This window comes from Drosophila guanche, unplaced genomic scaffold (assembly GCF_900245975.1).
Source record: "Drosophila guanche unplaced genomic scaffold, DGUA_6, whole genome shotgun sequence".
NCBI lineage: Eukaryota > Metazoa > Arthropoda > Insecta > Diptera > Drosophilidae > Drosophila > Drosophila guanche.
The window spans coordinates 773,815-799,768 of record NW_022995755.1 but is presented as its reverse complement, the minus strand read 5'-3'; the positions used below and the strand labels follow the sequence as shown (position 1 = coordinate 799,768).

The following is a 25,954-nucleotide window of genomic DNA, read 5'->3' as shown; positions in this document are numbered from 1 at the left end:
AAATTAACAGATTCGAAAAGCTCTGTTAACAGAGCCAAAAAGCTCTTCTCTTCTGCTATTTTAACAGAGTCTGAGTTTTACTTACATGTTGCCGATATTTACATTCATAGTATGTCGTGAATGAAGCTTTTCTCTTAGATTGCTCCCCAACTTAAAGCTTGCAAGCGAAGAAAAGAACAAACATAATTTCCCAGAAAGTTTAATCGGTCGGCAAACATTAGAAGCCGAGAAAATGTTATAAACTAAGTAACGCTGCCAATGCCTGAGGTATTACTTCTTGGCATGATTTGGAAGTTTGCCTGCTGCCTCAGCCTCGGAGGGATCCTCGGGAAGCGAGTCCACGGATATGGAAGAGCCCTTTGACTTTGAGCTGGCCATAGAGCGCGAAGAGTTCTTTGGGTACTTGACGGCTTTGGTATTTCCAGAGCATTGTATAATGAAGCGAATCTCGTCTAGCAGTTCGCTCTTGAAGTTCACCTGGGAAGTAGATGTAAATCGATGAAAGTAACGAGCAAAAGTTCAGGCAGAATGGCAGAATTAAACCGGTTTAAGGGGCATGCAATCGGCTGAACTATCCACAAGCAAAAAGTATTAAGTTGTCGAAGAATGGATTAGAATAGTATATTGAAGAGATGAGAGGTCAGTTGTATGGCTCCGAGTTGTCGCTGTGGGGAGCTGATGAAACATATCCGTTATTCGTTATTCAGATGAAAGGCGACCTTTTCATGGCCATTTTTAGTCACGACACATACACCATTAGGGCAGGTGTTAATATTTTTAGAGTGCCGCCCCGTTTACCTTGTTCTCTCGCGCACTCCAGTAGATGCTGACCACGCAGTTAACCAGGCCGTAAAGGCTGCCAAAGCAGCTGCCCACGAACATGACCAGATAGACGCCGCCCAAATTGGCAAAGCCCAGCGAGGAGGCATCCGAATCGGCTTCCTCCTACAGAGTTTTCAGTGCAGAATGGCGTCGAATATTGCGATAAAAATATAGGAAAATGCGTGTGTGTGTGTGTGTGTGCGTTGGTGTGCACTACGGGCAGGAGTGAAAACTAATCGGACTGAAGGTCAGGATTCTATTGGTACATATCCATGTCGATACCTTGTTGTCGTCGCTGCGCTCTTTCACACCGAGCACCATCTCGAGCAGGGAGACAAAGATGCCAAAGAAGGAGCCCACGCCCATCACCAGGAAGACGCCACCCAAATTGCTTATCTCCAGGGCCACGGCGCCGGCATCGTCATCCGAGTCCTGCACACACACTCACACATGGACACTGACCCACACGAGCTGGCCAAGACTGATTCAGACACTTACCGAACAGGCACCCCCGCCGCGCTTCTCCTTCCACCATTTGGTCTTCATTTTGGTCAACAGTCCCTGCTCCTGCATCTCCAGTATGGCCTGGCTGAGAATGTCGCGATATGGCCAGTCTGTGAAAAGAATTCGATTAGTTGCAGCCCCGCCGACACCTGACAATGGGGATGAACTACTCTTCCTCATGGCTATGCCGTAGCCCTTCTCGTCCAGCAGCGCTCCCACCTGGGTCAAAGTGCAGCGTCGCTCAGTGATGTACTCGATGGTGGTGGACTCCATGAGGAAGGCATAGTTGCTGTTCTCCACCCGATCGACGCCCTCTTGATTGGAGTTTGTCATGTATTGAGGATTGTCAGTCAGGAACTGGTACATCTTTTGATAGGTTGGATAGTTGGATTCCTATAAAAATAAATTAAACTCTCCTAAGACTCTTCTTAACTATGCTTTTTCCAATTTCCACTCACTTTAAAAAAGGTAAAGGTGCTGCCACCATTCTTGGCGCCATAGTTCACGCCGCCCTTGTTCTTTGACAAATCGTCAACATCATTAATTGGCGTCACCAGGGACTCCACAGTGAGGAAAGCTGCCAGATTGGCCGTATACGATGACACCAGAATCAGAGTAAAGAACCACCAGGCGGCGGCCACAGTTCGAGTCGAATACGCCCTGAAAGAAAGGCCAGAAAGAAGGCAGTTAAATAGTTTGGGACTTCCATGCACTCTCAAATTTTCATGAAATTAACTTGAAAACTGAAATGCCAAATACTCACTTGGGCGCCAGTTCGGAGCCCTGCTGAAGCAGAGCGCCCACCGAGAACCACAGGCAATTGGGAAAACTGAACTGATTCTCCAGCTCCGTGGGCTCCTCAATGCAGGGATACGGATTGTCCCATTCGGCCGGCGACAGGCGGCCCAGCACGAACATACTTATGGACACACCCATGTAGGCCAGACCCAGCCAGAGCCAGACCTCGCCCGAAAATGGCGACATGAAGGAGAATAATTTCGGTGGCTCCTTCATTGGCTTGCGAAACAGAATTCCGATGCCTGAAAGTGGCAATCATTAGCAGACTTCCCCCGTAAAAACAGTTCCCACAGCACTTACCCAGACTCATAAAGGGTATTGTAAAGTCGACGCCGCTCTCCCGCTCTGATGTCATGGTCAGGTCGGTAATGCCCATGTCAGCGCGCTAATCAAATATGAAAAATTATTTAATCTCCTCCGAACATGTGTGTGTACACGTATGTGAGTGTATACTCGTAAATATATTATGCATTTCGCAAATGTAAATAGAAATGCATATGTAAACATTGTCGTGTGCGCTCAGTCGCACATTCTGATGGGGCAATCTGTCAATTATGCATTTTAATTTTAATTTATTTCTGCCGAAGTAAGCCCAGCACAAAATTCCTCGTAATTGTGATAGGGCTGCTGGGGCTCTTCTGTGCTGACACCAGTGTCAGCAGTGATAGTGATTGCCAATTTGTAAAAATAAACCAATCAAAATGTAGCTTCTTCTCCTGATAAGACTGCCTTTAAAAGCCTTACTACTGTGGCATTAAATTGCAGTTTACTCAAACAATCCAAGAGGAAAGCAGAGTGAAAAATGTCTCGTTTAATCCACTTACGGTATGTGAATGAAAAAAGTAAATGAATATTAACCCATTGAGTGTTGCTTTCAGTTGTGTTTTGGCTCTTCTGATTTGCCTAACAGGCACCATCAGTGCTAGTCCCATACCCGACGATCATGACCGCTTGCTGCAACTCTTGGCTAATGCAAATTCTGCAGATGATGCCGAGCTACTGCAGAGCACCACAGATGCAATTGCTCTGTACAAGAAGTATGCTCATTCCACACCCGATGGACAGGACGACGATTTGGATCGGGAAGTAAGAAAATTTGAGGCTGAGAACATTACGGTGGACGGTGTGCCTATTCAGGGCGGATTTTGGTCATCTATAAGAAGTGCGGCAGATAAAGTACCCCAAGAAGTCAAGGACCAGGCCAAGGAACTAGCTAAACAGTCAGCCAAAGCTCTGTTCAACAAACTGACAGAATATCTTAAAGCAAAATTTGCATCGAAATAAAATATCTTCCAAAGCCAGAGACAAACTCTAATTTTAGTGCCCAATTATTATGCTGGAAATTAGTTTAGGGGCAACTGCAGTCGAGCTGCAAGGCCATAAATGGTGAAACAATTACAAGAGCCATATCTATAACGATAATGATGATGGCAGCGTTTATGGCCATTAAATGTAAATCAATAACAACCAGACAAGCTCTGGCCAGGCATGAGCTCGATAAATGGCCCCAACGGGCTGCAATTAGATTTATGTGTACGCATGCAGGCTATCTATGTTCCATCCACATCCACCCACAACTCACATTGTCTATTATCTCCCGCAGCATGCCATTCCATTCACCGGTTTTGGGGTCCAGGCCACCGTATTTGTTGTCCGGCTGCAGGCGGAAGGTGTAGCTGAAGCCCAGCTTCTTGGAGAGTTCATCGATGAGCTCGATGCCAAAGCCCTCGAACTGATCGTTGCCCTCCAGCTTCTCGGAGGTCTCCTTTAGCATGCCATAGGGTTCGCTCTGTGCCAAAGAAAGCCAAAAGCCATCAGGTCAGCGTGTGCCCGAGAAGCCTCCTACAAACCCACACTCACGATGGCCGTGACAACGATGAAACTTTTGTTCACCAGCGAACGCATATCCGGCTCTAAGGAGAGTGCCGGAGCAGGGCGATTTGCCTGGAAGCCATCCTCGCCACTCCACAGTCCAATTTTCTGCATGCCCGACACTGCCAGCTCGATGACCTCCAGCTGGAAATCCGTGCGTAGTCCCTCGTAGTCAAAGCGAATGGGACCCGTGAGGCCGTTCAGCGTTAGCTGCGGGAAGAGACCAAGAGACTTGCCTGAGTTGTTCCGATTTGACCCACACCCGGCGAGTGCCTCACCGACTTCATGTAGTTGACGAGTGTGTAGCCCTTATCCCAGGCGCTGTCATCGCCACAGCTCAGGGGCACGGGCCGGAAGTTCACATGCTTGTAGGTCTCGGCCAGCAGTTGGACGCCATCGTAGACCAGGGCCATGCTGTTGGTCAGAGGGCACGACACTGCGCAGTGTCAGATAGGAGAGAGAGAGAGAAAAGAGGAGAGAGGCGAGAAAGAGTCATAAAGGATAACGTCATTCATCATTTTACTCCCCAGTCCCAGCAGAGGGGCATGGGGCAATGCAATTCAATTATTTAAATTCACTCATGCGAATAGATTTCAGATTTGCATAAATTGTCTCGAGTCCTGGGAGCTGTGTGAGTGCTGTGCAGGTGATTTACCGTTTTGGAATGGCTCCTCGCTCTCGTACAGTGCCTTGGCGACATCCTGCACCTGCTCGTTGTCGGGCGAGACGAGGCGCAGACCCGTGATATTGGTGCCGGCATGCTGAAAGGGCTCCAGGTCCATGGTGTGCCAGTCGAGGTTCCCAATCATATAGCGATAGTCGCTGGTCACCAGACCCACCTGCTGTGCCTGCTTGAAGAACTCGGGCAGCGTGCCCATCGAACCCACCACCACGAGCGAGTAATCGTCCGCATTGCGTATACGCCGCAGGACGTTGCGGTAGTTCCCATTAAGATCCAGCTCGTAGCGGCGCACTGTGATGGTGGGCCCAGCCGTGCCGTACATCTGCAGCAGCTCCTTCACGGTGGCCAGATACTCGCCAGACTCGTAGACAATCGTGAAGCTCTCCCAGCCCAAGGCCATCACCATGTCCTTCAGGGCAACGCTCATGGTTGCCGGATGTGGGTGCAGGTTGATGGTCGGCAGCTGGGCATCAAAGTCCGAGCGGGTGTCCAGAAACGGCAGCTCCTTGGCATCGCAGATGCTCATGGCATGACGGGCAGCTAGGTTGGTCGTCGGTCCAAACACGGCCACGAGGTTTTGCTTTATGCACGAAATGGAAGTTGTATTAAGGATTACAGCAAGCAGTCTTTGGGGACTCACCCTCAGCATTCTGCATAGCTTCTTGGAGGTTTCGAAGGAGTTGCCCGGCTCAATGGCCACGGCCACGCCATGCAGCTGCATCTCCTCATTCTCCTCGTTCGCTCTGCTAATGGCCAAGTGGAAGATTTTCTCTAGATCGGGTTCGGTGTTCTCATAGATGAGACCTGCAAATGAACGCATAATGAGAGAGGGTGCCAGCATTTTTCGCTCTTTGTTTTGCTAGCCGAGTTCTGTTTATATTTTTCTTGGTCTTTGCCAATTCGCCACCAATGGCCAATGGCATGCGGCATAAAAATACATGCCACAGAATGTGCGGCACATTTGCATGCCACACAGAACAGCGATTTGCTGCTTATATAATGAATATGCACCCACCAACATTTGTCCGCTCTGACCGGCAGTCCTGCACGACCAACAGCAAAAACTGAAACAAACACAATGAGAAGACGCGGTATCCTGCTCCTGACAGCCACATCCTGTTTAGCATCTGTCTTTCGCACTATTAATTGCAATCAAAAATGCATAAATACTGTATGCACTTTGTTCGGCAATGAATTCCGCACTTATTTGGAGTTAATTGCGCGATTGGTCAACGTTTTTCTTGGCCCGCACTAAATTTACATATTTTCTGCAGTCTGCCTGTCGTCTGCCTCGAATGGTAAATTGGAATGGGACTGAGAATTGCCAAGCCATTTGCTGCTGCTCTTTCTGGGTCGTCTTCTTCTGCTAACAGCTGATGCCGATGAATTCGCCTCGAATATTTATAGCCTGCGAGTCGCATGGGTTTTTGCTTCATTAATGAAAATGTTCTCGCTTTTCAAGTGCTCAAGTTCCATAATTGAATCACACTCGTACGTTTACTTCATTGAACAACTTTTGCGCGATTTAATTAGACGAACTTCAGCTTTTTAGCGCCAATTAAAGAAGGATGCCCCATCGTAGTTTCTCAAGGGACGAGCCACACAGAAAGTCCGACGGTGCATAAAGTGCAGATGCTTGAAAATAAATTCACCAGATAAATGGAACGTGTGCATCGCACAATTGTACGGCCAATGGGTCAGGATCAGGGGGAAAGTAGCTGCACTGGGTTGGTGGGGATGGGAGTTTAAGAAAACAACGATAAATACACCGAAAAAGAAAACAAAAACAGCCAACAGAGAGCAGTGAGCAGTGAGTGGGGGAGCACGAAAGAAAGAGATTGAAAACAGCTTTCTGCGAAATTTGTTTCGGCTCCCATGGGTGTGCAACAAGCGTCGATAAGTGCAGCCAGAGCGCCGAAAGGGAGCCAGCAGTGGAGTGGAAAGAAAAGCGACTGAATGGATGCTGTGAGGGGTGTGCCCGAGTGTCTGCCCCACAATGGATGGTAAACAAATTAATTTCATTTTTGCATTGGGTGTTTCTGGTTGTAAAACACTTTGTCAGGGCCGTGCAATTGCAGCCGAATGTTGCTGCTGTTGCCTCTATGGCTCCTGCCCCACTCTTTGATTTTGAAGGTCCAACAAGATTTATGGGGCAGGCTTTGAATAATCCATTTAGAGCATGTAAAGCCATGGTAGAGCGCGAACATCTCTTATTTTTAATAATGATGGTAAGGCAAAATGTGAAAAATGTGAAAAATTGCTGCAGCCAGGCGACTTTTATAGACACACGCGCAAGCATGCTGCCGGAAGGTTTTTATGTTTCCACTTTCGGGCATGTCCTTCACACACACACACACACACACACAGTGAGTGAGCGGGAGGGAGTGTTGGCTAGTAGCAAACTGTTGCTGTCAGCCGTAAAACAAATCAACGTCAAAGGCAAGCAAGCCAGCACCCGGACCTGACTCTATTCCGTGATGCAGCTATGTATCTTCACCTGCTCCCAGCACGCCTTTCGCCCGAAGCTTCTGCTGTGGACGATGTGCTGTGATGAATGGGTTAGGGTATTCCATGGACGACACACACACCAGCCAGTCGGCCAGCCTCCTTGTGGTGTTAAATTGCCCAGCAGCTAGCTTGCTGCTCTTCTTTGCATTTACATAACGCCACGCCAGGCGTCAATGTATGTGTCTTGAGAATACGCACGCTGGCGCTCTCAGCATGCCTGAGCGTGCATTCTCTGCTAGGCAAATAGCTGACATTATGCACACGCATACCACCACGAACACGAACACGAACACCAAAACAAATATCCACATAAGCAGAGGCAGTTGCATGCAACATTTGCATTTGCATAAGTACTTGGTTTAGGGTCCTTAAGCCACCGCCACCGCCGCCAGCTGTACGCAATTAGCAGTGGAAGAAGCCATTTGTAAATCCATTTGGGGCACGCACGCAGATGCCGGCAGCTATCAAACATTTGGCCAATCAATAATCCAAGTTCCCTTTTAAAGGTCAACGATGAAACGTGAATTTTAGATATTGTTTCTATAATTGTTACCAAAATTCCATTATATTTATTCATAAACATTTTATTTTTCCCGTTTTTATTCCATGAACTCAATTTCTGCGAAAAATAATCTGAGCTTGGTGCCAGTAGTCAGAGCAGTCAGAGCAGTCAGAGCCACATTTAATTGACATTTAGCTATCAGCACAAACAAATTTATTTCCTTTCTCAGAACTCATGCTTAATTCGTGCTAATTTGCCACGCTCTGCCGGCTATTGATTAAGAATAATAATTCACTTAATTGCTCATTCCTGGAATCGAAACCTTATCATGTGGTTCTGAATTTCCCTATCTCGGGTTGCCGTTGGTCAATCTAGACTACCTCAACCTATGCACACATTTGATAGGACAATGAAATCAAAGTTCATTGACTCTGATAGAGTCAAGTTTTCCCCCAACATATTTGCGATTAATTCATGATGTTAATTTACTTAACCATTCAGGATCAAATACTTAGCATTTAGTGGCTGAAAAGATTATTCAAATGGGCTATTGTGGTTGATTGAGAGAAGATTAATAGTTGCCGCAGGCAGTGAAACAAAATTGACTGTAAAATGGGTTTACAGCCAGATAAATTCAAATAATCTTGGATAGGATTCAGGCATCGAAATAGCTGCTTCAATGCACAATACCCTCTGCAATGGCAGACAACCAACTGAAGCATAGTATCAGAATTCTGTAACATATTTGAAAAGAATGCATTTTCGACTTCAAATAATATATTCTCCTGATTCTGCACCCCCTTGTGTGTCCACCAGTTGAACACAGACTCAAACCACTCCCAGTACCAGTTCCTGGAGCTTAAAGTAGAAGCTGGATTCAACAAATAATAACATCGTTGTCTTTATATATGAATGCTCAGTGTATTTTAATATAGTTTCACAAAAATAAGCTCAGCAGATTACATTGATTTAGTCCTGAACATGTAACTGGCCACGAGAAAAACCAAGCCGAAAATGGCGACCTCTTTGTTGATTTCCAATCCCTTTGAAGACGATTTGGCATGTTCGACTGCCACGCCCACTGCTTGAATTGCTCCCTCCACCAGGACATGCCTCAGAAGAGAGGATTTCCAGCCACCGTTAGCTGGAACTCCATCGATGAGCACTTCAGCACTATTTATGCGTTTGTGCTTCTCCAAGAGCTCAGCAACACGCTGTCTTTCATCTTCGGGCAGATGAATATCATCAGAATGCTGCTCGTAGAACTTGGCAAGACTGTCCAGATTTCGCTCCTTTGTGGCATTGTCCACCGCAGGATTGTTGTAGATGTCAATAAAGCGACGTGCCTCGATCGAGAACTCGCCATCATCTTGAGCACACCCAAAAGACACCAGGCACAGAAGGACAGCCATCAGGGAACTAAGGGAGAAACATTTAATTAAATTAAGTTTACTTTGTTGTTGCTCCACTACAAGTTTTACTTACACTAGACGGATTGAGCTGGCCATTGTTTTGTATGGTTGTCGAGTAGTTGTCGAGCTCACGCTGCAAACTGAAATAACATTTTCATGCAGGCGGCACATCAATTTATATTGGCTGGCTCTGTCAATTCTTATCTCTTAAAACATTCGGTTGGAAATGCATTTATTTTTCTTTTTTACACAGAGAGATTTCTTGCGATTTCCAGGGCAGAATGCGTAATCTGTTTTCTGGGCTTTCCAAGAATGAAAACTTTACCCCGTAATCCAGGGTTAGACAGATCATGCACTCTAGTAGCTAACAATGTACGAATGTACATATATGTATGTACGTACATACATATGTATTTATATACATCTGCGAATGCCTTAGTTTTAATAAACAATATTTTGCTTACATATTTACATACGTTTGGTCTTCGAGCGACAAACTTCGATGTTTTAAAACAAAATAGAGCCAAAACTTTATGCCGTATATAGCTGACTTAAGAATGATCTACGAGGAGCGCCATTCAACGTGCCAAAAGTATTGGCAAAATATTTTAAAAATGTTTTAAAATTGGTATTCATGTTCTTTATAATTTGTAAGCAAGCAAATGTCTTCCAAAGGCTTCTTGTTTCGAGAGTTATAAAAATACGTATTTTAAATGATTTGTGTTTAAATGTGCAACTATTTAAGCAGATACAAATTGATTTATTAGCAGCCTTAATAAAGGATTAACGATTGCCTACCAAAGGAAAGCACTCACAGGCATTTGAATGAGCTCAAAAGAGAATTAAATTCGATTATTTGCATTATTTCTTTATTTGTTCATGAACAAATTCATTAAAAAACGTTTTATGCAATAACATTTTGAATATGGTTAGAATATAGAGACGTCATTAAAAGTGTAGCAAATATTTAAAAATATTTATTTTATTCTTTGGCTGTGGGCTCAAATTGTTTTAGGCGTCGTTGTATCTTGGTTGATGAGTCTAAAGATGAGTTTGGCCATCAAGTTGCCAACCGTTGTGGACAGAAGGGAACCAACCCAACCCCCTTGAGCTGGAACTCCATCCACCAATTTCGAATTGGACTCAGTGTATTTGCCAATGAACTCATCGAATTGTCGTCTATCCTCATCGGGCAGCTGGATGCGATCCGAGTGGTGCGTATAAAAATCGATTAGTGTTGGAATATTCCTTTCCCTGGTAGCGGCATCTACTGCAGGATTATTATATATTTCGAGTATCTGGATCTTTTCGGCCTCGTATCGAGCATCGTGTTGCTGCGCATTGGCGGAGCACACCAGACACACGATCAGGAACAGCGGAACCCTCATTGCTAGACTGAATCGCTGCTTAAACTCACGATTCAATTTATAGCTGCTAATGGATGAGATTAGCTATCTCTTAGTGTAATCATTTATTATAAGCAGTGCCTTTCCGCTGCACCGACAACTGATAATTGTAAATGACTCATTAAATCAATTGCAATTTTGATCAAATATGTTGCAGCTTAGCAGCAGGGAACGAGTCTGTCAATGGATGGGGAGCTGATTGCTGATTTGATTTGATTTGATTTGTTTTGGCATTCTGGTATTCTGGGCCATGCCAATTTAGACAAGCGCCAGGTCGATTTGCCATTTGCTGTTTGCGCTGTCAATGGCAATGCGCACAAATCATTTCAGTCAAATCAAATGCACAATTGGCACTGGGAGCCATGATTGACAAATGTTGACCTTGAGTGGTGCTAAAAGTTTATTTTAGGGATTTCGATGTGTACTCTGGCTGCATGCCATTGCAAAATGGGTGGTTTGGGGGGTGGCTTAAGTAAAGAAGAGAATTGACTTTTACCTATCTCAAGGGGAAGTCTCGCTTTAAGATTTCTTTGGCTCGTGCAACCCTTTCGACAAAACGTTCAGACAAACAAACCCAAAAATAGCATGCAAACGGCTTTCGGTGAGCGAAGGGCGCGACAATTTGGCGCGTTGTCAAAACAAAGTGCTCCTGCACACACACACACACACACAGCAGGGACACAGTTGCTGCTAAATGTATGTGTAGAGGCTGCCAGACAAAATCAATTTGAACTGCGGCAGCCAGGCTGACAAACAAGGAGTCAGCACAGCACAGCACAGGGGAGCACCCACAAGAGAGCAAAGCAATCACAATCTGAGCACCCTCCATTCCTCTCTTTACCTCAGAGACACACACACACACACACACAGACAGATGCAGGCAACGCGTAATGGCGCGTAAAGTGTTGCGCCATCTTAGTGCGTGCCAAAAACCACAAACCTCATGGCCGCGACAGTCGCTTGGACGGGCGTAGGCAGGGCAGGGCAGGCGTCTGATAAGGAAGCGCATTAGGCAGCAAGTGAAAGAGAGGGAATGACAGAGAGAGAGAGAGAGAGAGAGAGAGACCACATCAGGAACCGGAAATGAGTCGAGCAAGCTGGCGAGATGGGCAAACAAGTACAGACATGGGGCAGGGCACCGCAAAAGGGGTTTGGGTGAGTTGAACGGACTTGCTGCCAGGCCCAACTCTCTCTTCATTGCAATTAGCATTGGGCTCGCGTGCATTGGTGTGTATCTCCCACTCTCTGCCACTTCAAGGGGATAACAGGCCAGTCAGAAAGAGAGAGAGAGAGAGATAGAGAGAGAGAGAGAGAGAGAGAGAGCGTAGGCTAACGAGCTGCGTATGAGACTGAGCCAGGAATTCGCTGTGCCTCTTGTTGTTGATTCACTTGCAGCGAGACTTACGCACAAAGTTGCCTGCCTGCCTATGAACAGGGCTCATGAAATGTTAACAGCAAACAGGTGAGCTGCAGGAAACGAGGCCCTTGGTGGCCCATTTGGCACGAGGCCAAAACTAGCCCAGGCAGCCCAACCAGTTGCATTGTCAGAGGCACTGCGCGCTGGGGTGCTCTGGTGCTGTGCTGCTGGGCTGCCTGCTGTGGCATGTTAATGTCAGTGTCACGGTGTCAAATTGTCAGCGCCTGTTGCCACTGTGACCCTGCTGCTGCCGCCACGACCAAAAATAAGAGAAACAGAATAGTTGGCATGCCGAGCCATGAACTACGAGAGTGTGTGTGTGTGTGTACGACGCCTTAAAGTATGCCGCACACAAAAATTAGTTGTGGCAGGGACGTGAACTTTGCTCGGGTGAAAATCTTCAAAAAATGAACACACTCTACGTACGCGGAATTCGAATGTTCTGGCAGTGGGATGCCCTCAAAGGGCATCTGCAAGCATCTCCAGCAGGAAGCAAGCAAGTCGTACCTGCTGCCAGCTAAGGCAGAGACACTGAATCGGAGAACGGTAATCCAGCATATTGGTCATTAAGCATACGCCCTGAAGACCCACGTAAACCCTCATCAAATTAATAACTTTTGAGCGGGAGAGCAACCCTTCCCACGCATATGCCACAAATATCCGTGCACATTTTTTTAATTTAACCACTTGTTAAACAATAATATCCAATTTCAAAACAAACGCAGCGAGTGCGCAGGCCAGAAGAGAGACAGAGAAGAGAAGAACAGGGCTCCCTCTCTCGCTCTCTCTTTGAGATGTTTCCACAATGCATACACACAAATGTACACCAACACCAACGGGCGAGTGAAAAGTGGCAGAGGCCGCACAGCTCAGAAGTTTGGCCAGGAGCAGGTCCATCCCACAGTTCGACACGAGAGCTGAGCGAGTGCGGACGCGTGCAGCGGCTAACAAGCGAAATAAAACACATTGAGAGAGGGCTGTAAACAGTGCTGTAAACAAAACAAAAACTGTGTGAACTTGAGAGAACTGTGGGTGGAGTGTACGTGCCTGCCATATGCGTCTTTGGTGGCTGCGCGAAGGTGCCACAGATTAATTAGCAATTAACGCTCACCCACTGCAATAAGCGACGGCCGACAACCGACGACCGACACTCCACAGGCCGCAGTATGTCCGAAATTATTGAACTAAATGTTGGCGGTGTCAGCTACACGACCACGCTGTCCACGCTGCTGCAGGACAAGTCCTCGCTGCTGCACGAGCTCTTCAGCGGCGAGGGGCGCGAGTCGCTGGCCAAGGACAGCAAGGGGCGCTACTTCCTCGACCGCGACGGCGTCCTCTTCCGTTACATCCTGGACTATTTGCGCGATAAGGCGATGAATCTGCCAGAGGGCTTCCGCGAACGGCAGCGCCTGCAGCGGGAGGCGGAGCACTTCAAGCTCACCGCCATGCTGGACTGCATACGTGGGGAGCGGGACGCCCGTCCGCCCGGCTGCATCACCATTGGTTATCGGGGCAGCTTTCAGTTCGGCAAGGACGGCCTCGCTGATGTCAAGTTCCGCAAACTGTCCCGCATCCTGGTCTGCGGCCGTGTGGCCCAGTGCCGCGAGATCTTCGGCGACACGCTAAACGAGTCACGGGATCCCGACCATGGCGGACCCGACCGCTACACCTCGCGCTTCTTCCTGAAGCACTGCTTCATCGAGCAGGCCTTTGACAATCTGCACGATCATGGATATCGTTTAGCCGGCAGCTGCGGCTCGGGGACGGCTGGCTCGGCCGCGGAGCCCAAGCCGGGCGTGGACACGGAGGAGAACCGCTGGAACCACTACAATGAGTTTGTCTTCATCCGGGATTAGGGCCATCAGCCGACTATGCCCCCTACGTTAAGCCCGCAGCCCCACCAGCCCCCACCCAAGCAGCTGTCTCTATCCTTCAGTGTTTCGTTATGTCCTGCATTCTGCTGAGGCCCACAGGCAACGACTCAACAACAAGAACAACCAACAGCTGACATCGACAGCGACATCGACATCGACATCCTGTCGTACTTGCGACCTTGTTCTGCCTGCCTCGTCAGTCTTACGCTTTAATGAGCATCCATTATGCGCATAGGAGATCATAAATTGGACAGCAACGAACAGTGGGTGAGCAGAGCAAAGCCAAGGAGAATCCAAAGGTTTGAGTTTCAACCCACCTCTCGATATACTTACTATACAAATGGGAACATTTCAAATGTACAATTGAACCAACACAATCCACAACACCTACCCCTAAGCCTAGACAATTATTTAGAAAAACTTTATCTTCCTTTCTTCGATTTGCCTGCTAATTAAATGCGAGTTACACTCTTAATGTCCGGGGGAGCGGGAGAGACCCATCAAATTTGATATGTTGAGCTGCTGCGCATAAATTTCGCTGATGAATGAAGACGAATTTGGATTTACGAGCAGACAACAAAGTGAAAATGAATTGGCAGCGGCAGCGGCAGAGAGCGGGCAGCAGATACGCAGCAACAAATCGAACATTTTATTAGCCCCAAAATCCGTTAATGCATTGCAGAATAAACAAAACGAGTGGAATACATAAAACAGAATCGAAGAATGGAAGTGAAATGAGATAAGAAACAGAGAACGAACCACAGACAGTAGACCATAAAGTAGGGAATATTCGAATAAATGGTCATTTAGTTACTTAAACAAACAAACTCAAGCCACACTGAACAACAATTTGAACAATACGGGTTACTCTCTCTCTCTCTCTCTCTGAAACTAACGAAATATTGTAGGAACAGAAGACACAAATAAAACAACAAAACTCAAGCTCCAGTACCGCGGAGCGTACAATGGTAACAAAAAATGGTAAATTTAAAGTTTTATTAGCCTAATAAATGTCGAAACTTGGAAAAACAACATAAATACTATAGATATCTGTATACATAGCGGCAAAGGATAAAGGCAGAAAACATCTGGCGCCCAAATATGAAGGCCCAAGCAGAAAGCCAAACCCAATACATAAAACTCAAACGCAAATCGATATTAGAAGCATATTTATAATACAAATATTATACAAGGGCTGTCACAGGACAGACTCTTTGGCAACAAAAAGTTATCCAAAGTGTTTCCGATTTCCGGAATGCACCGAATAAATCAACCAAAAATGTGGACATATTCGAATGGATGACAGCTACAGAGAACGACCAGCAGCATAGAGCACTTTCTGGTTAAACGAAACATTCGTTGGCTCATTTTTGTTGCTGGAACTACCACTCTGACAACGAGGAGTATTAAATGTCAGGCAAAGGCATTTTCATGGGTGTGATTGTCATATGAGATGCTTTTGAAACACCACCACCACTTCGATTTATTGGTGAAATGTAATGAGAGATGCCAAAAACAAATGGACACGAAGTACTTCCAAAAACCAATGGGAATACAACACATTTTACCCAATACAATTTGCTGAACATTAGAGAGCCCCTCTTCATTGATTTGAGAGCTGCTTCAACAGACTCATTGAAATATATATTCCGCTGACATATCTCGCATTGCATTTTCCCCCTCTTTGGTTTGTTGTTGATCTCATTTCCATCTGCTCCAATATTTGTTAAATGATGCGCCCGGCGGTGAACTCCAATGAAAACAGCGGGGCGCATCGAATAAAATTGAAGCACACACAAAATAAATACGCGAACAAATTGTATAAAAATACGAGAATAAATTGTTTAAAAATCGAATTGCATATGCACGTACAATGTAATCGTAAACAATAGCTTGGGCATATGCATGAGCAAACTATCGAGCTGCATTATACATACATACACTAATGACGAGGCTCACACAGATGTTATGAATCAATATACACATATATACATACATATATATCTATACATATACCTAATTATATATTAAAACAATTGTCGATATTGAAAGTATCTTATAAATGTTTAGTATTATATGTAATTGGATCCAAGTCGAGAACATGAGATGGGACGGAAATGTACGAGTATTGTATTATTAATTGAATTAAAAACTAAAACTAAAGCTAATTTAAACTAAACTAAACCGAATGTAAAATGTATTTAGAAAAGCGCAAACAGGAAAACTGCTAAAATAGCCTATAAAGTGCGACTATGAAGCAAGATATGTACATATGTATGTACAAGTATGTATGTATGTAAAAAGGTATAACTTGCAACAGGCGAAAAACAACAATAAATTAAAGAAAACAAAGAAAACGTAGGATTGTTTTATGTATTGCATGTGGTGTGGGCTACTGGGATGTGAACCCCGTAAACTTATATTACGTTCTCTGGCATTGTGGCATAAATCGCACAACTCTCTGACATTGACTGCGGGTAAATAAAATATATAGACTTACGGCTCACGACAGCTCATTAAAATTGACGAGCATACAAATAAAACACAAAACACAACAATGTAAACAAAATCGTAAAAGAATCAAATATACATTTGAAATAAACACAGCGAAAAGTCGGCAAACAATGGCAAACAAAAGTTTTTGCGGCCAACAAGGCAAACAAACATCGGTCTCAAAACGTTGGCTGGGGAACAAAGCCGAGTGTATAAATAGCTAAAAGTCAAAGAAATGAATAGAGGCGACCATTAAAGAGACAGCAACAATTCCGCATTTGTTTAAATTCAAAGCGGGCAACAGTCATTTCTGCGCGGCGGTAGATCTGCTGTCAGAGGTCCTGAACAGTCAGCGGCAAGGGAAGGGCGAGGGGAAAGGCAAGGCAGAGAAATGTTGAAATTAAAAGGGAAAATGCTTTCTTGCTGTTTTTTGCCATTTTCTTTATTTTGTGTTTGTGCGTGTTGAAGTGCGCTCCAGAGCCAGAAAGGTACACATACCAATAAAGGAATCAGGCAAAGGGAAAACGAAAGCGAAAGCGAAAGCAAAAAAAGGCCTGACGAAAGTTGGCGCCAATGGGAAATGCACTGCCTTAATGGAGCCCACCCACACAGGCGCACAGGGCGAACACTGGGCGCTGTTCGCCATCTGCATACTAAGCAACAAGAAAAATATTCTTTTGCGTTAGCGAGGGGGAACGAGACAGTGATAGAGAGTGGTCGGATATTGACTGTACGGCCGTAAGATGTACACAATATGCAAAGTGTGGGTTTCGGATAAGGTAAGTCAGTAAGAATCCACTCCACAGCACACACTCCACATACATTCAGTTCCAGGAAGACCGAATTTTGGTATCTGCTGTGCGCATATAAATTACAGAGCTAATACTTCCAAGCTTCCGCACCCAGCCTACCAATTCCACTTTTACTCCCACGAGGCACCAGTCTACTCTAACTATGAACAGACGATGCGATACCCGCTACTAAGGATACGGATAATGGAAAACCCTTCTCGATTTGCTACAAATAACTAACAGATCGGGACAACTTTTTCTTTGAAGTCTTCCTCCCACTGTTACATACTTTTCCGTGAATACATCATACCCTTGTGGGTTACACATACGAAGTGTTTCGAGTCGGGGCCTTCCTGGGTGTGTGTTGTGAGCTTCTGACAGCAGGGAAATGAAATGATGCCTTTATGTCTCTTACGGTAAATTACCTTGATTTGATTTCGCCATAGCGAAGTTGGCCCCGTCTGATTAACATTTCCTCTCTGTGCGCCGCCGAGTCATCGTCATCATCATTTGCAGCAACAAAAGTGCCTCGAAAAGCGCCCGCACCCGCCGCTGGCACTGGCACCAGCACCCTGTCAGTTTCAATTAGTTTCAACTGGATGAGAAGAGCGGCCCTCAACTGAGTGGGTACACACGGGTTGGGCGCCATCAAATAAAAAGGCGCAAGGCGTCTCCACCGAACTTGTCGCCTGGGTGCCTTATTAATTCATAAATTTCGCATAGGTCGAGGCAGGATGCTTTAAATATATTTAATTTCATTAAATGGCGACGCATCGAAGAATGCCAGCACTTGCAGCTCGTGTGGTTACCCAGATCCGTCGCTTTGTCTCCACGTCGGTCCTTTTGAAATGTGTGGCATGCTTTACCGGGGCACAATTAACACATCAATTTCCATGGCTGAGGCAGGAAGGCAGGCGCTTAGCGTGCGTGAGCATTTAATTAAGAGCCCAGTCGGTGGTGGAGTGGTCCCAATCATGGCATGAGCTATAGCATGATCTGATCACCTACTCGTCTTAATCTTCTGTTAAGGGATTGCCTTGCCCTGTCGCCCAGAGTAGTATTTATGTTAAAATACACCAATTCGGAGTATGTATCGATAGCTGTCATTTTTTTTGGCAATTACTGTTTGGTATTGTACTTGGTATTTAACAGAATAAGTTTCGGATAAGTTTTTTTGAAACATAAATACTTTTAGTACAAAAAAAGCATTCATCTGGCAAGATGGCAAGTCAATTTTTTCCAAGAAGCAACTTAAGGTTGATATAGGTCTATTAAACTGTTATTTCCCTTCAAAAGACGAGAAGTTTTGTTGAATGTTTCATTGTTGTTTCCAGTTCCAATGTTGAACGACAAATGGGGCTAATCTTTGCCACTTCAGATTGTCAGACATCGGCAAGTCCTTGGAAGCAGCGTACGAGTTTCTGCTCTTTCGCGATCACATAATCTAGAGGCATTGACAGTAGATTCCATGGTCAATCTTTGATTGGGTAAGATACTGGTTTCCATCTTCGTAATTTGCTTAAATGTATTGTTATTTCCGCTCTTTATGGCGCCACAAGCATTTGTTTGAATTTCCCACCAAAACAAACAGGAACCGCACACACACCGAGGTGTTGGGTCATATGTTCATATGTAAGTACGTCCGTACATATTGTATGTAGTAAGTATGTGGTATGTACATAATCATTGCACGTTCTCCATATGCTCACATCCACACAAATGCAAAGACATAATGACCGCATCATTCACCATACAGAGCCCCGAAACCCTATTTACAACTCGTATTTGCCGTTAGTTTTAAAGGCCCAAACGTGCGCAACGCCCTGCCCTGCCCTGCACTGCGTGTGCGAGTGGGCAGTCATAAAATAACAGTTGGGGCCAGCCCAGAAGAGGGCTCAAGAAGTAGTTAGGTATGCCCTTGACGCAATGTGCTTTCCTGCGGCCCCAAATGGCAAGCTTATTACTAACCCACTGAACCCTTAATCAACCCCCCCAGAAATACTACATTATGGGAGGGTTCTTGAGGACCAGCAATAGAAAAAAAAACTACATCTGAGTGTTCTAAAGGCAGTAATGAAAAATGTACATAATAGTTAACCCTCATATTTAAATAATATTTAAAAGAAAAAGAAAAAAAGAAGTGAAACTAGTTAAAGTTTTCGAACTTGCCTCCTGTGAGGGTTGAACTCACGGCCTTTGGTTTACGAGACCAACGCTCTACCACTGAGCTAAAGAGGCACTGCGAAGAGCGGCGCCAAATGCCTTATATCACCCACCCCGCTCGGCGCTACGGGTAAATGAAGAGAGAATGAGCGAGCACTGAGAGATTCTTTATCAAACAGATCGTGACTCATCGTATGAGCAGCGTGAGAAAATGTAAGGAAATTTACTAAAATGCGTTTCAGGAAAATTTAGAAAAACAGATGAGAAGAATTCAAAGCTTCAACGGTGGAAATAAAGAGTGAAAAAGACGACAAAAAAAATCTCATTTACATTGAAACCTGCCTCCTGTGAGGGTTGAACTCACGGCCTTTGGTTTACGAGACCAACGCTCTACCACTGAGCTAAAGAGGCTTCGATGTAGCGGTTGCCAAACGGCGCATAGGAGACAGCGCTCAGCAAATAGTGCACAAAGAGAGTGGCGCTATGGAGCGAGAGAGCGTAGCGTCACAGAGGCATGCGCAGTGAAAATTCTTAAATATTGAAAATCATTTTTTGGAGATTATTCAGTAAAAATTCTAGTTTTAAGCATTAGAAATGGAGCAGCAAAGTCTTTCAAATATACCATTGTTTTATTGGTAGGACATTTAGATAAGATAATGGCACTGCTTTTATCTGGACCCTGTAGATGTTTCTGATTAGAGCAAACACACAAAAGACAACTAACTATTAGCTAATAGAGTGATACAATTTCATAATTGCAGTATGCATGAGACGGTTAATAAGCGGCCATCCATCATGATGACAAAACAGAATTTGATGCTGCTTTTTGTGGCCAGTGTGTCGCTTAGCGTTGACCAAGACGAATACACAGGAACATCACTCATTGTCACAAACACACAACCACAAACAGTCGGAGCTTACATTATGTGAGTGCCACAAAGCGGAAATGCTTTGTGGCAGCTCCAAATGAAAGCATTTCCCTTTTCCAGCCAGTGCAAAAAAGTGCCCAAAAGATGAATTCAAATTTTCCCCACTGTCAGCCAGTGCGTTTTCCTTCGCATAATACGGATACATGCCATTTCCAGTTTCCCGGCCTTGGCTTTGTTTCAACTTGAGCCACCAATGACAAATACACTTGTCACACAACACAATTGCGGTGAATGATAGTCACCAACTAAATTCCCTGAATGTAGACAAATATTGTACGAGAGGCAGCCAACGAGCTACCCAACAGATGTCTGCAATATGTGAGTGACAATTCTATTAGTTGCAAATTGAACTGGCCCGGCCGAAACCAAGCAAGAGCCAGTAAACGGCATTTGAAGGCCTCTCCAAGTGGCGGTGGGGCACGCAAACCAGCCATTAACACCCGTCATAACTGGGGCTATAAACAAGAGGTCCTGTGACGCAATCCCAAAATAACTATGCTCGGTTTATACCAGCGATGAGATTGTGATGTCACCGCTTTGTGTTGTTCTTCCTCAATGGCAACAGCTGATCTAATCGAACCCAATGCTCATGTCAAACGGTTTATATGAGATTATCCATCTTTCTATCCTAACTAGACCAATAACTTTGTTCCTATCTCGGGATTTTAATCGCATAAATGATCCCGCTTAAGGGCTCTATGGGTTGGCCCATAACATGTCTGTTTCTGCGCCCTCTCCGACTCTTTGCTAGTTGTCAGAGTGATTTACGCACAGGCGCAGGTCAAATTAATTGCCACTAATCAAGTGATTTGAATTTTTCATGCGCGAGCCTCGTAAAAAGGATTCCCGTGTTCTTCTCAAAGTTCTCGTTAGGAGGCGGCCTAAAGCAATTTATGGCGTTTTATAGCATCACTAATTGCACGCAAGCGCGGGCTCTGATTAATTGCTGCCAAAAAGTGGGATTGGGAAGAGACTCGGCAAGCCAGAACTCCATTCTAACACATGTTTATTGATTTTTGTCCCTTAACAGCACACACGTGCAGATACATGGCTGATGAATGAAGCTAAACGGCAGTATTTATATCCCGACCAACAGCAAAACAATATGGGAAAATTAAAGAAAATGGTCAGGGAGGCACGCCCCAAATTCTTTGTGCCAAGAAGCTAATTTATGGCAAGCTGCTCCCAACAAGTTGTGACCCCTGGCATATGCCACTTCCAGCTTACTGTTGCTGGGACGTCTGCAGCCTGGCATCTTCATTTGGGGTTTGATTTTTAGAGATCTGACCAAACTGTCGAAATTCTCGAAGCGGCAAGTCCCATTCCTCGTTGAGATATTTGCGGTTTGTGCGTAAATACGATTGGACGGGCAGGCAGCAGCAATCTGTTTTGGATTAGTAGAGGCTCTCCCCTTACCAGTAGCACTATGTACATACTACATGCATAAATAAATGGTATCTCTGACCATGCTCATTTGCATGTCGCTGCTGCCACTTTTTTATGGCCGTTAATTATTCCAACTTCCAGATGGTTAAATACAAATTAAACGCATTTCGGCAGCTAATAAAATTTAGTGGTCTCACGTAATATTTATTTATTTATGGCTGGTCATAAATCCCATTGCTAAAATAATCAAAAGTCATCTGCAATAAATTAAACGCCCCTGGCGCAGGCCTGTGCCTTCCAGGCCTCTGGCCGCCGCAGATAGCCGAGATAGCCATAGCGAACAGAGCGAGCCACTTAATGAGGCACGAAAAACAATTTGACAAAAGCTGCGGGCGCCAGCCGAGGAAAATTACCATAAAGAATGCATGAAATTTGCAATTAATAGAGCGGGAAGTGGGGGAAAAACTAAGGGGAAGGGGCAGTTCCGACTGCTGAATGGTGTAATTAATTGAAGTGCAAATAAACAAGGCATCGAAACAGAAGTAACCGGAAATGGACGGCCAGGCCCCGTTTGTGTCTGCTTTTGCCGGGCATTGTTTAGATCGGACTCTAGTTGTGGTCCATTTCAATAGAACAAAGTGTGTCGGACTGCCAGCCAGGCACTCGCTCAAACAGTCAGTCGTCAGTCAGTCAATCAGTCAGTCAGTCAGTTAGGTCCTTTCTCCCTAGCTAACACATTCACACATACACACACACACACTCGTATTTGAATAATGAAATTACCTGGCATGCTTTCAGCGTTGCGTTGACTTTCGCTTCTGTTTTTGTCTGTTGTTGGGGGTCCTTTTTTCTTACTATTTTTTTCTCTTCGAACGGCATAAAGAGAACAAAGCACAAAACAAACTACCGATACACTCACACAGATACCGTATGGACATGGACGATGTTATGGACATGCCATATGCATGGGCCGCCTCCGCACCACTCCTCTTCTCGATTGCGGCTTTGCTTTGTGCCAACGAACGTCAATGGCTTTGTGTTTATGACTGTGTATTAGTGTAGAAGAGTGGGTTTTGTGTCTGTGTGTGTGTGCATGTGTGTTTTGTGGAATTTTTCACATTTTAATTTTTCAATGGAACACCCAACAAATGGATTCTGTTTGCTTGCTCGGAAAAGTGAGCTGAAAACTAATTTTCTTGGATTTACATCGACACGATCTAGAACAATATTATATTTGGTTTCAATACAAATATTGACTAATATTTGCACAATATTCTTCTGTGATTAATGAATTTATTACCCTTAAGTCTCAAGCCGTTCCTTATCTGAGGTAACCTTATGTACATGGCTCCAACAGATGGCTGACAAAGTCTTAATCGATACCCATTTGGAATGCGTGCATGTGTAGAAAGTTAAGGACTAACAATGAAGATGTTTATGATGATGAAGAGGCCGCCCCTACACAATAGAATTCATACATACCGCTTCGCATGGCATAAATGATGGTCATTATTGGCATGTTGTGTGGACCCTCCAGGGCCATATCGCCCTGACATTGTTATAACCGCACAGAACACACAGCCGCTGGCTATTCTACAACATGAGACGATTCTGCTACTGCTCTAATAAATTCGATTAGATTCACCCCCACAAATACACCCAATGCAGCCCACACACACCGCCACACTCGAGTTGAATTATTGATTCGTCCTTCGGTTCGCATAACTCCATTAATAATTCCTCACTGGCATTTAAAAATCGAGAAAGAAAGCGATTGGGAGAGGGAGACTGGCAACAATGGGAAACGAGAGCCGCGCATATCCGTGAGAATGAGTATGAACATTTTACCGGCTTTAAGTCTTGTTAACTGCCATCGACAGCCACGTCCGCACGTGGTAATTTGTATATGGGTTCCACTCTTTTGCCATGGACAGTAAATGAATTTTAAAACAACCTCAGCTGACATTGTTAAAAATACGGGGAAAAAACATTTCGGCTGTGCAAAATTAAAGAAAAATAAACAAAACACCAACAAATTAAAGTCGGAATAAAAATCGGAAATCCCACATGAACCACAGCTCCAAACACAAACGAAGGGTTTAAAAAAAAACAAAACAAAAATAAACCACAAGTCTAAATAAAATGGCCGCCCCGGAAACGGAAAAGGAAATCAGTCGCATTTAAATTTGTCGGGGTGGAAGAAACGGGGCGTCAGAAAGGAAAAGAGAAAACGTAGTTGCGTTACCAGTAAGCAAATTAGCTTTGAGAGTCCCAAAGAAGAGGTGTGGCAGGGGCAAAGGAGGTCCCTAACTGCCAATTGGCATGAAAATTCATGCAAAATCAAAGCAAATTAAAGTGAGAGCCCCAAAACGAGAGTCACGAAGTCAGCGAAGCGCGACGGCGGAGGGCGTTACGAAAAAAAAAAAAAGAAACTCGAGGAAACCAGAGGCATGTCGCTCGCACACACCCAGCCAGAGAAAAACGAGGAATAAGAGTGGAAAAGAGAGACCACCGTCGGCTCCTGCCCCACAATTTATAACGTAAAGCACATAAATTTCGAATTTGTCACAAGAAATGTTTGCTGTTAGCCGCTTTAACGGTGTTTTGGTGCAGGCAAATGAAAATAAATCACCGCACCCACAAGGAGTGGGAGTCCAAAGGCTGTTCGTATAGGCGACAGACACACGAAGAGGCAGCTGCGACCGGCGTGCCGTATGAGTGATGTTGAACTTGAACTTCTCGTGCAAGTTTATCTGCCTAGTGCCGGCGTATATCAAAATGCATTAAAGCGATACATATTGATATTAAATTGGCAAAGAAAACACCAACAATCGCATTAGGTATGCGCTCAAACAGCATTTAACCAAGCGCTTGCGAGCCTTAGACTAATTAAGTGATTACGCCTAATGAGGCTTAGACACTGAGTGCTTAATCTTCTTTGAATTAAAGTTGTTCAATAATATCAATCATTTATAACATTATTGATAGTGTTGATAGTGTTTATTTATAACTTAAAACTGACTAAAAAACAGATTATTCAATAAAGAACTTTCAATAACTTTCGTTTATGTTAAGCTAAATATATTTTATTATTCCATAGATGAGTGCGCACACACGGAAACAAATAAAGTGTTACCTATTTGAATCAACTAGTAGCTTAGGGTATAAAGCACTTATTTCATACAATCGGGTATTTTTTTCCTCAGTGTAAGCATTTTAAGTCTCAAATAAACGGCCAGCATTCAATTCAGGTAAATTCAAGTCCAGTATTGATGCTTTTTTTTAAGGCACGACCAGCTGGTCAACTGTTCGGACTATAGTTTGAATTGCTTTTCGCAAAACTTTTTCTATTTTATTAAATTTAGTATGCTGTTCAGGACCGTTGCAAAACGAACTTGCTAAGTGAAAGATGTAGAGGAAAGCGGGAGGAAAGTGTGGGTGACCGTGTCCCCATCGAGAGATAAGAGCCAGCCGCATGTGTCCTCAATGGGAGACTGTACTACAACTTTATAGAATATAGGTTCTGCTGCCCACTGCAATGCCGCATGGAATGGTATTGCATTTGCAATTTGCCACACGTTGCGTTCTTTGTGCACACACATACATGTTTATGTAAACACTGTCCTACCTGGTATAGGTCCATGTGCCAGAGATGGCAATCGTGCGACGGGCAATGTAATTAAAATGCCATTTGCTATGGCAATACCGGGGAATACATTCAATTATCGGTGGCAGAGTTCGTGAATGGCATTTATGCGGCGTTCCAATTGAAATTCGATTAAATCTCTCAAATATTTAATTAAATTCACTTGTTCTGCCCCAAGCCGAAACGTTTTGACGAGCGTGTAATGAAATTTTCCAGCCACATCTCTCGATTTCGAATGAATGGCAAAAGCATTGCTCGGAAAATTTATATATTCAATCAATTCATCCACTTTAGAGTTGAAAGAGTTGGCAACTGGTAGTGTTTAAATGAAGTATCTACACGACATCTACACACTGCAAAATGGCGTAAAATTGCACCCAAAATAAACAAAGTAAATGGCAAAATATACAAAATAAGCACTTTTAACTTTGATGTTTGGTTTCGGAGCAATTTGCAAACTCAAACGAGTCCCAAAGCCCTGCGTATTCAACCGCTGATGAAGCAACTGAACCATCCCATGACCAAGAGCAGCAGACAGAAGAGCAACAATGTGTAATATACAATAGGTACATACATATATAATACAGCAGCTTTCCATTTATTGACTTTTCTTCTTGAACAACTTTGTTGCTTTATGTGTATTCTGTTGCCATAAAGCGCAGGGCAGGGCAGGGCAGGGCAGGGCCGACAGCAGCCAGCAGGTTGAAGGCTGAAATTTATGAAATTTTTAGGGGACTCACGCAGTCCAG

General features: G+C 44.6%; 5 protein-coding genes and 2 non-coding genes across 9 annotated transcripts; 2 read left to right on the top strand and 5 right to left on the bottom strand.

The window, feature by feature from the left end:
- Positions 1-183: 183 nt before the first annotated feature.
- LOC117589757 (glutamate receptor ionotropic, kainate 3) lies at positions 184-5,982 on the bottom strand. Of its 3 annotated transcripts, XM_034281942.1 has the most exons (14): positions 5,694-5,982; positions 5,319-5,482; positions 4,652-5,258; positions 4,275-4,432; positions 3,985-4,206; positions 3,707-3,913; positions 2,425-2,509; positions 2,090-2,366; positions 1,785-1,986; positions 1,497-1,719; positions 1,321-1,436; positions 1,105-1,254; positions 799-945; positions 184-477 (listed from the first exon to the last, which is right to left on the bottom strand). In XM_034281942.1, exons 1-14 carry the CDS (start codon positions 5,803-5,805, stop codon positions 271-273), a joined length of 2,877 nt encoding a protein of 958 aa, XP_034137833.1. In that variant the 5' UTR covers positions 5,806-5,982; the 3' UTR covers positions 184-270. The 3 variants fall into 3 exon arrangements, with proteins under 3 accessions (XP_034137833.1, XP_034137834.1, XP_034137835.1); XM_034281943.1 differs by lacking the exon at positions 799-945; XM_034281944.1 differs by lacking the exon at positions 1,105-1,254 and having other exon boundaries at positions 5,694-5,981.
- Positions 2,875-3,439, top strand: LOC117589758 (protein Turandot Z). The gene is made up of 2 exons (XM_034281945.1): positions 2,875-2,949; positions 3,003-3,439. Exons 1-2 carry the CDS (start codon positions 2,927-2,929, stop codon positions 3,406-3,408), a joined length of 429 nt encoding a protein of 142 aa, XP_034137836.1. The 5' UTR covers positions 2,875-2,926; the 3' UTR covers positions 3,409-3,439.
- Positions 5,983-8,589: 2,607 nt separating the features above from the next.
- LOC117589648 (protein Turandot M-like) lies at positions 8,590-9,293 on the bottom strand. Its single transcript, XM_034281781.1, has 2 exons — positions 9,174-9,293; positions 8,590-9,107 (listed from the first exon to the last, which is right to left on the bottom strand). Exons 1-2 carry the CDS (start codon positions 9,269-9,271, stop codon positions 8,648-8,650), a joined length of 558 nt encoding a protein of 185 aa, XP_034137672.1. The 5' UTR covers positions 9,272-9,293; the 3' UTR covers positions 8,590-8,647.
- Positions 9,294-10,048: 755 nt separating this feature from the next.
- On the bottom strand, positions 10,049-10,488 carry LOC117589667 (protein Turandot X). Its single transcript, XM_034281806.1, has one exon. It carries the CDS (start codon positions 10,486-10,488, stop codon positions 10,102-10,104), a length of 387 nt encoding a protein of 128 aa, XP_034137697.1. The 3' UTR covers positions 10,049-10,101.
- A 2,324-nt stretch (positions 10,489-12,812) lies between these two features.
- On the top strand, positions 12,813-14,513 carry LOC117589753 (BTB/POZ domain-containing protein KCTD12). Its single transcript, XM_034281934.1, has one exon. It carries the CDS (start codon positions 13,090-13,092, stop codon positions 13,777-13,779), a length of 690 nt encoding a protein of 229 aa, XP_034137825.1. The 5' UTR covers positions 12,813-13,089; the 3' UTR covers positions 13,780-14,513.
- Positions 14,514-19,247: 4,734 nt separating this feature from the next.
- Trnat-cgu lies at positions 19,248-19,319 on the bottom strand. The gene has a single exon. It is a non-coding gene; the product is annotated as a tRNA-Thr (tRNA).
- A 264-nt stretch (positions 19,320-19,583) lies between these two features.
- Positions 19,584-19,655, bottom strand: Trnat-cgu. Its single transcript has one exon. It is a non-coding gene; the product is annotated as a tRNA-Thr (tRNA).
- Positions 19,656-25,954: the final 6,299 nt, after the last annotated feature.

Bases quoted from the DNA above. Each gene is read 5' to 3' on its own strand.
- LOC117589758 (XM_034281945.1), top strand. From the start codon at position 2,927: ATGTCTCGTTTAATCCACTTACG. The intron at 2,950-3,002 runs GTATGTGAATGA...TGTTGCTTTCAG, and splicing joins TCTCGTTTAATCCACTTACG to TTGTGTTTTGGCTCTTCTGA.
- LOC117589757 (XM_034281942.1), bottom strand. From the start codon at position 5,805: ATGCTAAACAGGATGTGGCTGTCAGGAGCAGGATACCGCGTCTTCTCA. The intron at 3,914-3,984 runs GTGAGTGTGGGT...TCTTTGGCACAG, and splicing joins TCATCGTTGTCACGGCCATC to AGCGAACCCTATGGCATGCT. The intron at 2,510-3,706 runs GTGAGTTGTGGG...ATATTTGATTAG, and splicing joins TGCGGGAGATAATAGACAAT to CGCGCTGACATGGGCATTAC.
- LOC117589648 (XM_034281781.1), bottom strand. From the start codon at position 9,271: ATGTGCCGCCTGCATGAAAATGTTATTTCAGTTTGCAGCGTGAGCTCG. The intron at 9,108-9,173 runs GTAAGTAAAACT...TTTCTCCCTTAG, and splicing joins GCCAGCTCAATCCGTCTAGT to TTCCCTGATGGCTGTCCTTC.
- LOC117589667 (XM_034281806.1), bottom strand. From the start codon at position 10,488: ATGAGGGTTCCGCTGTTCCTGATCGTGTGTCTGGTGTGCTCCGCCAAT.
- LOC117589753 (XM_034281934.1), top strand. From the start codon at position 13,090: ATGTCCGAAATTATTGAACTAAATGTTGGCGGTGTCAGCTACACGACC.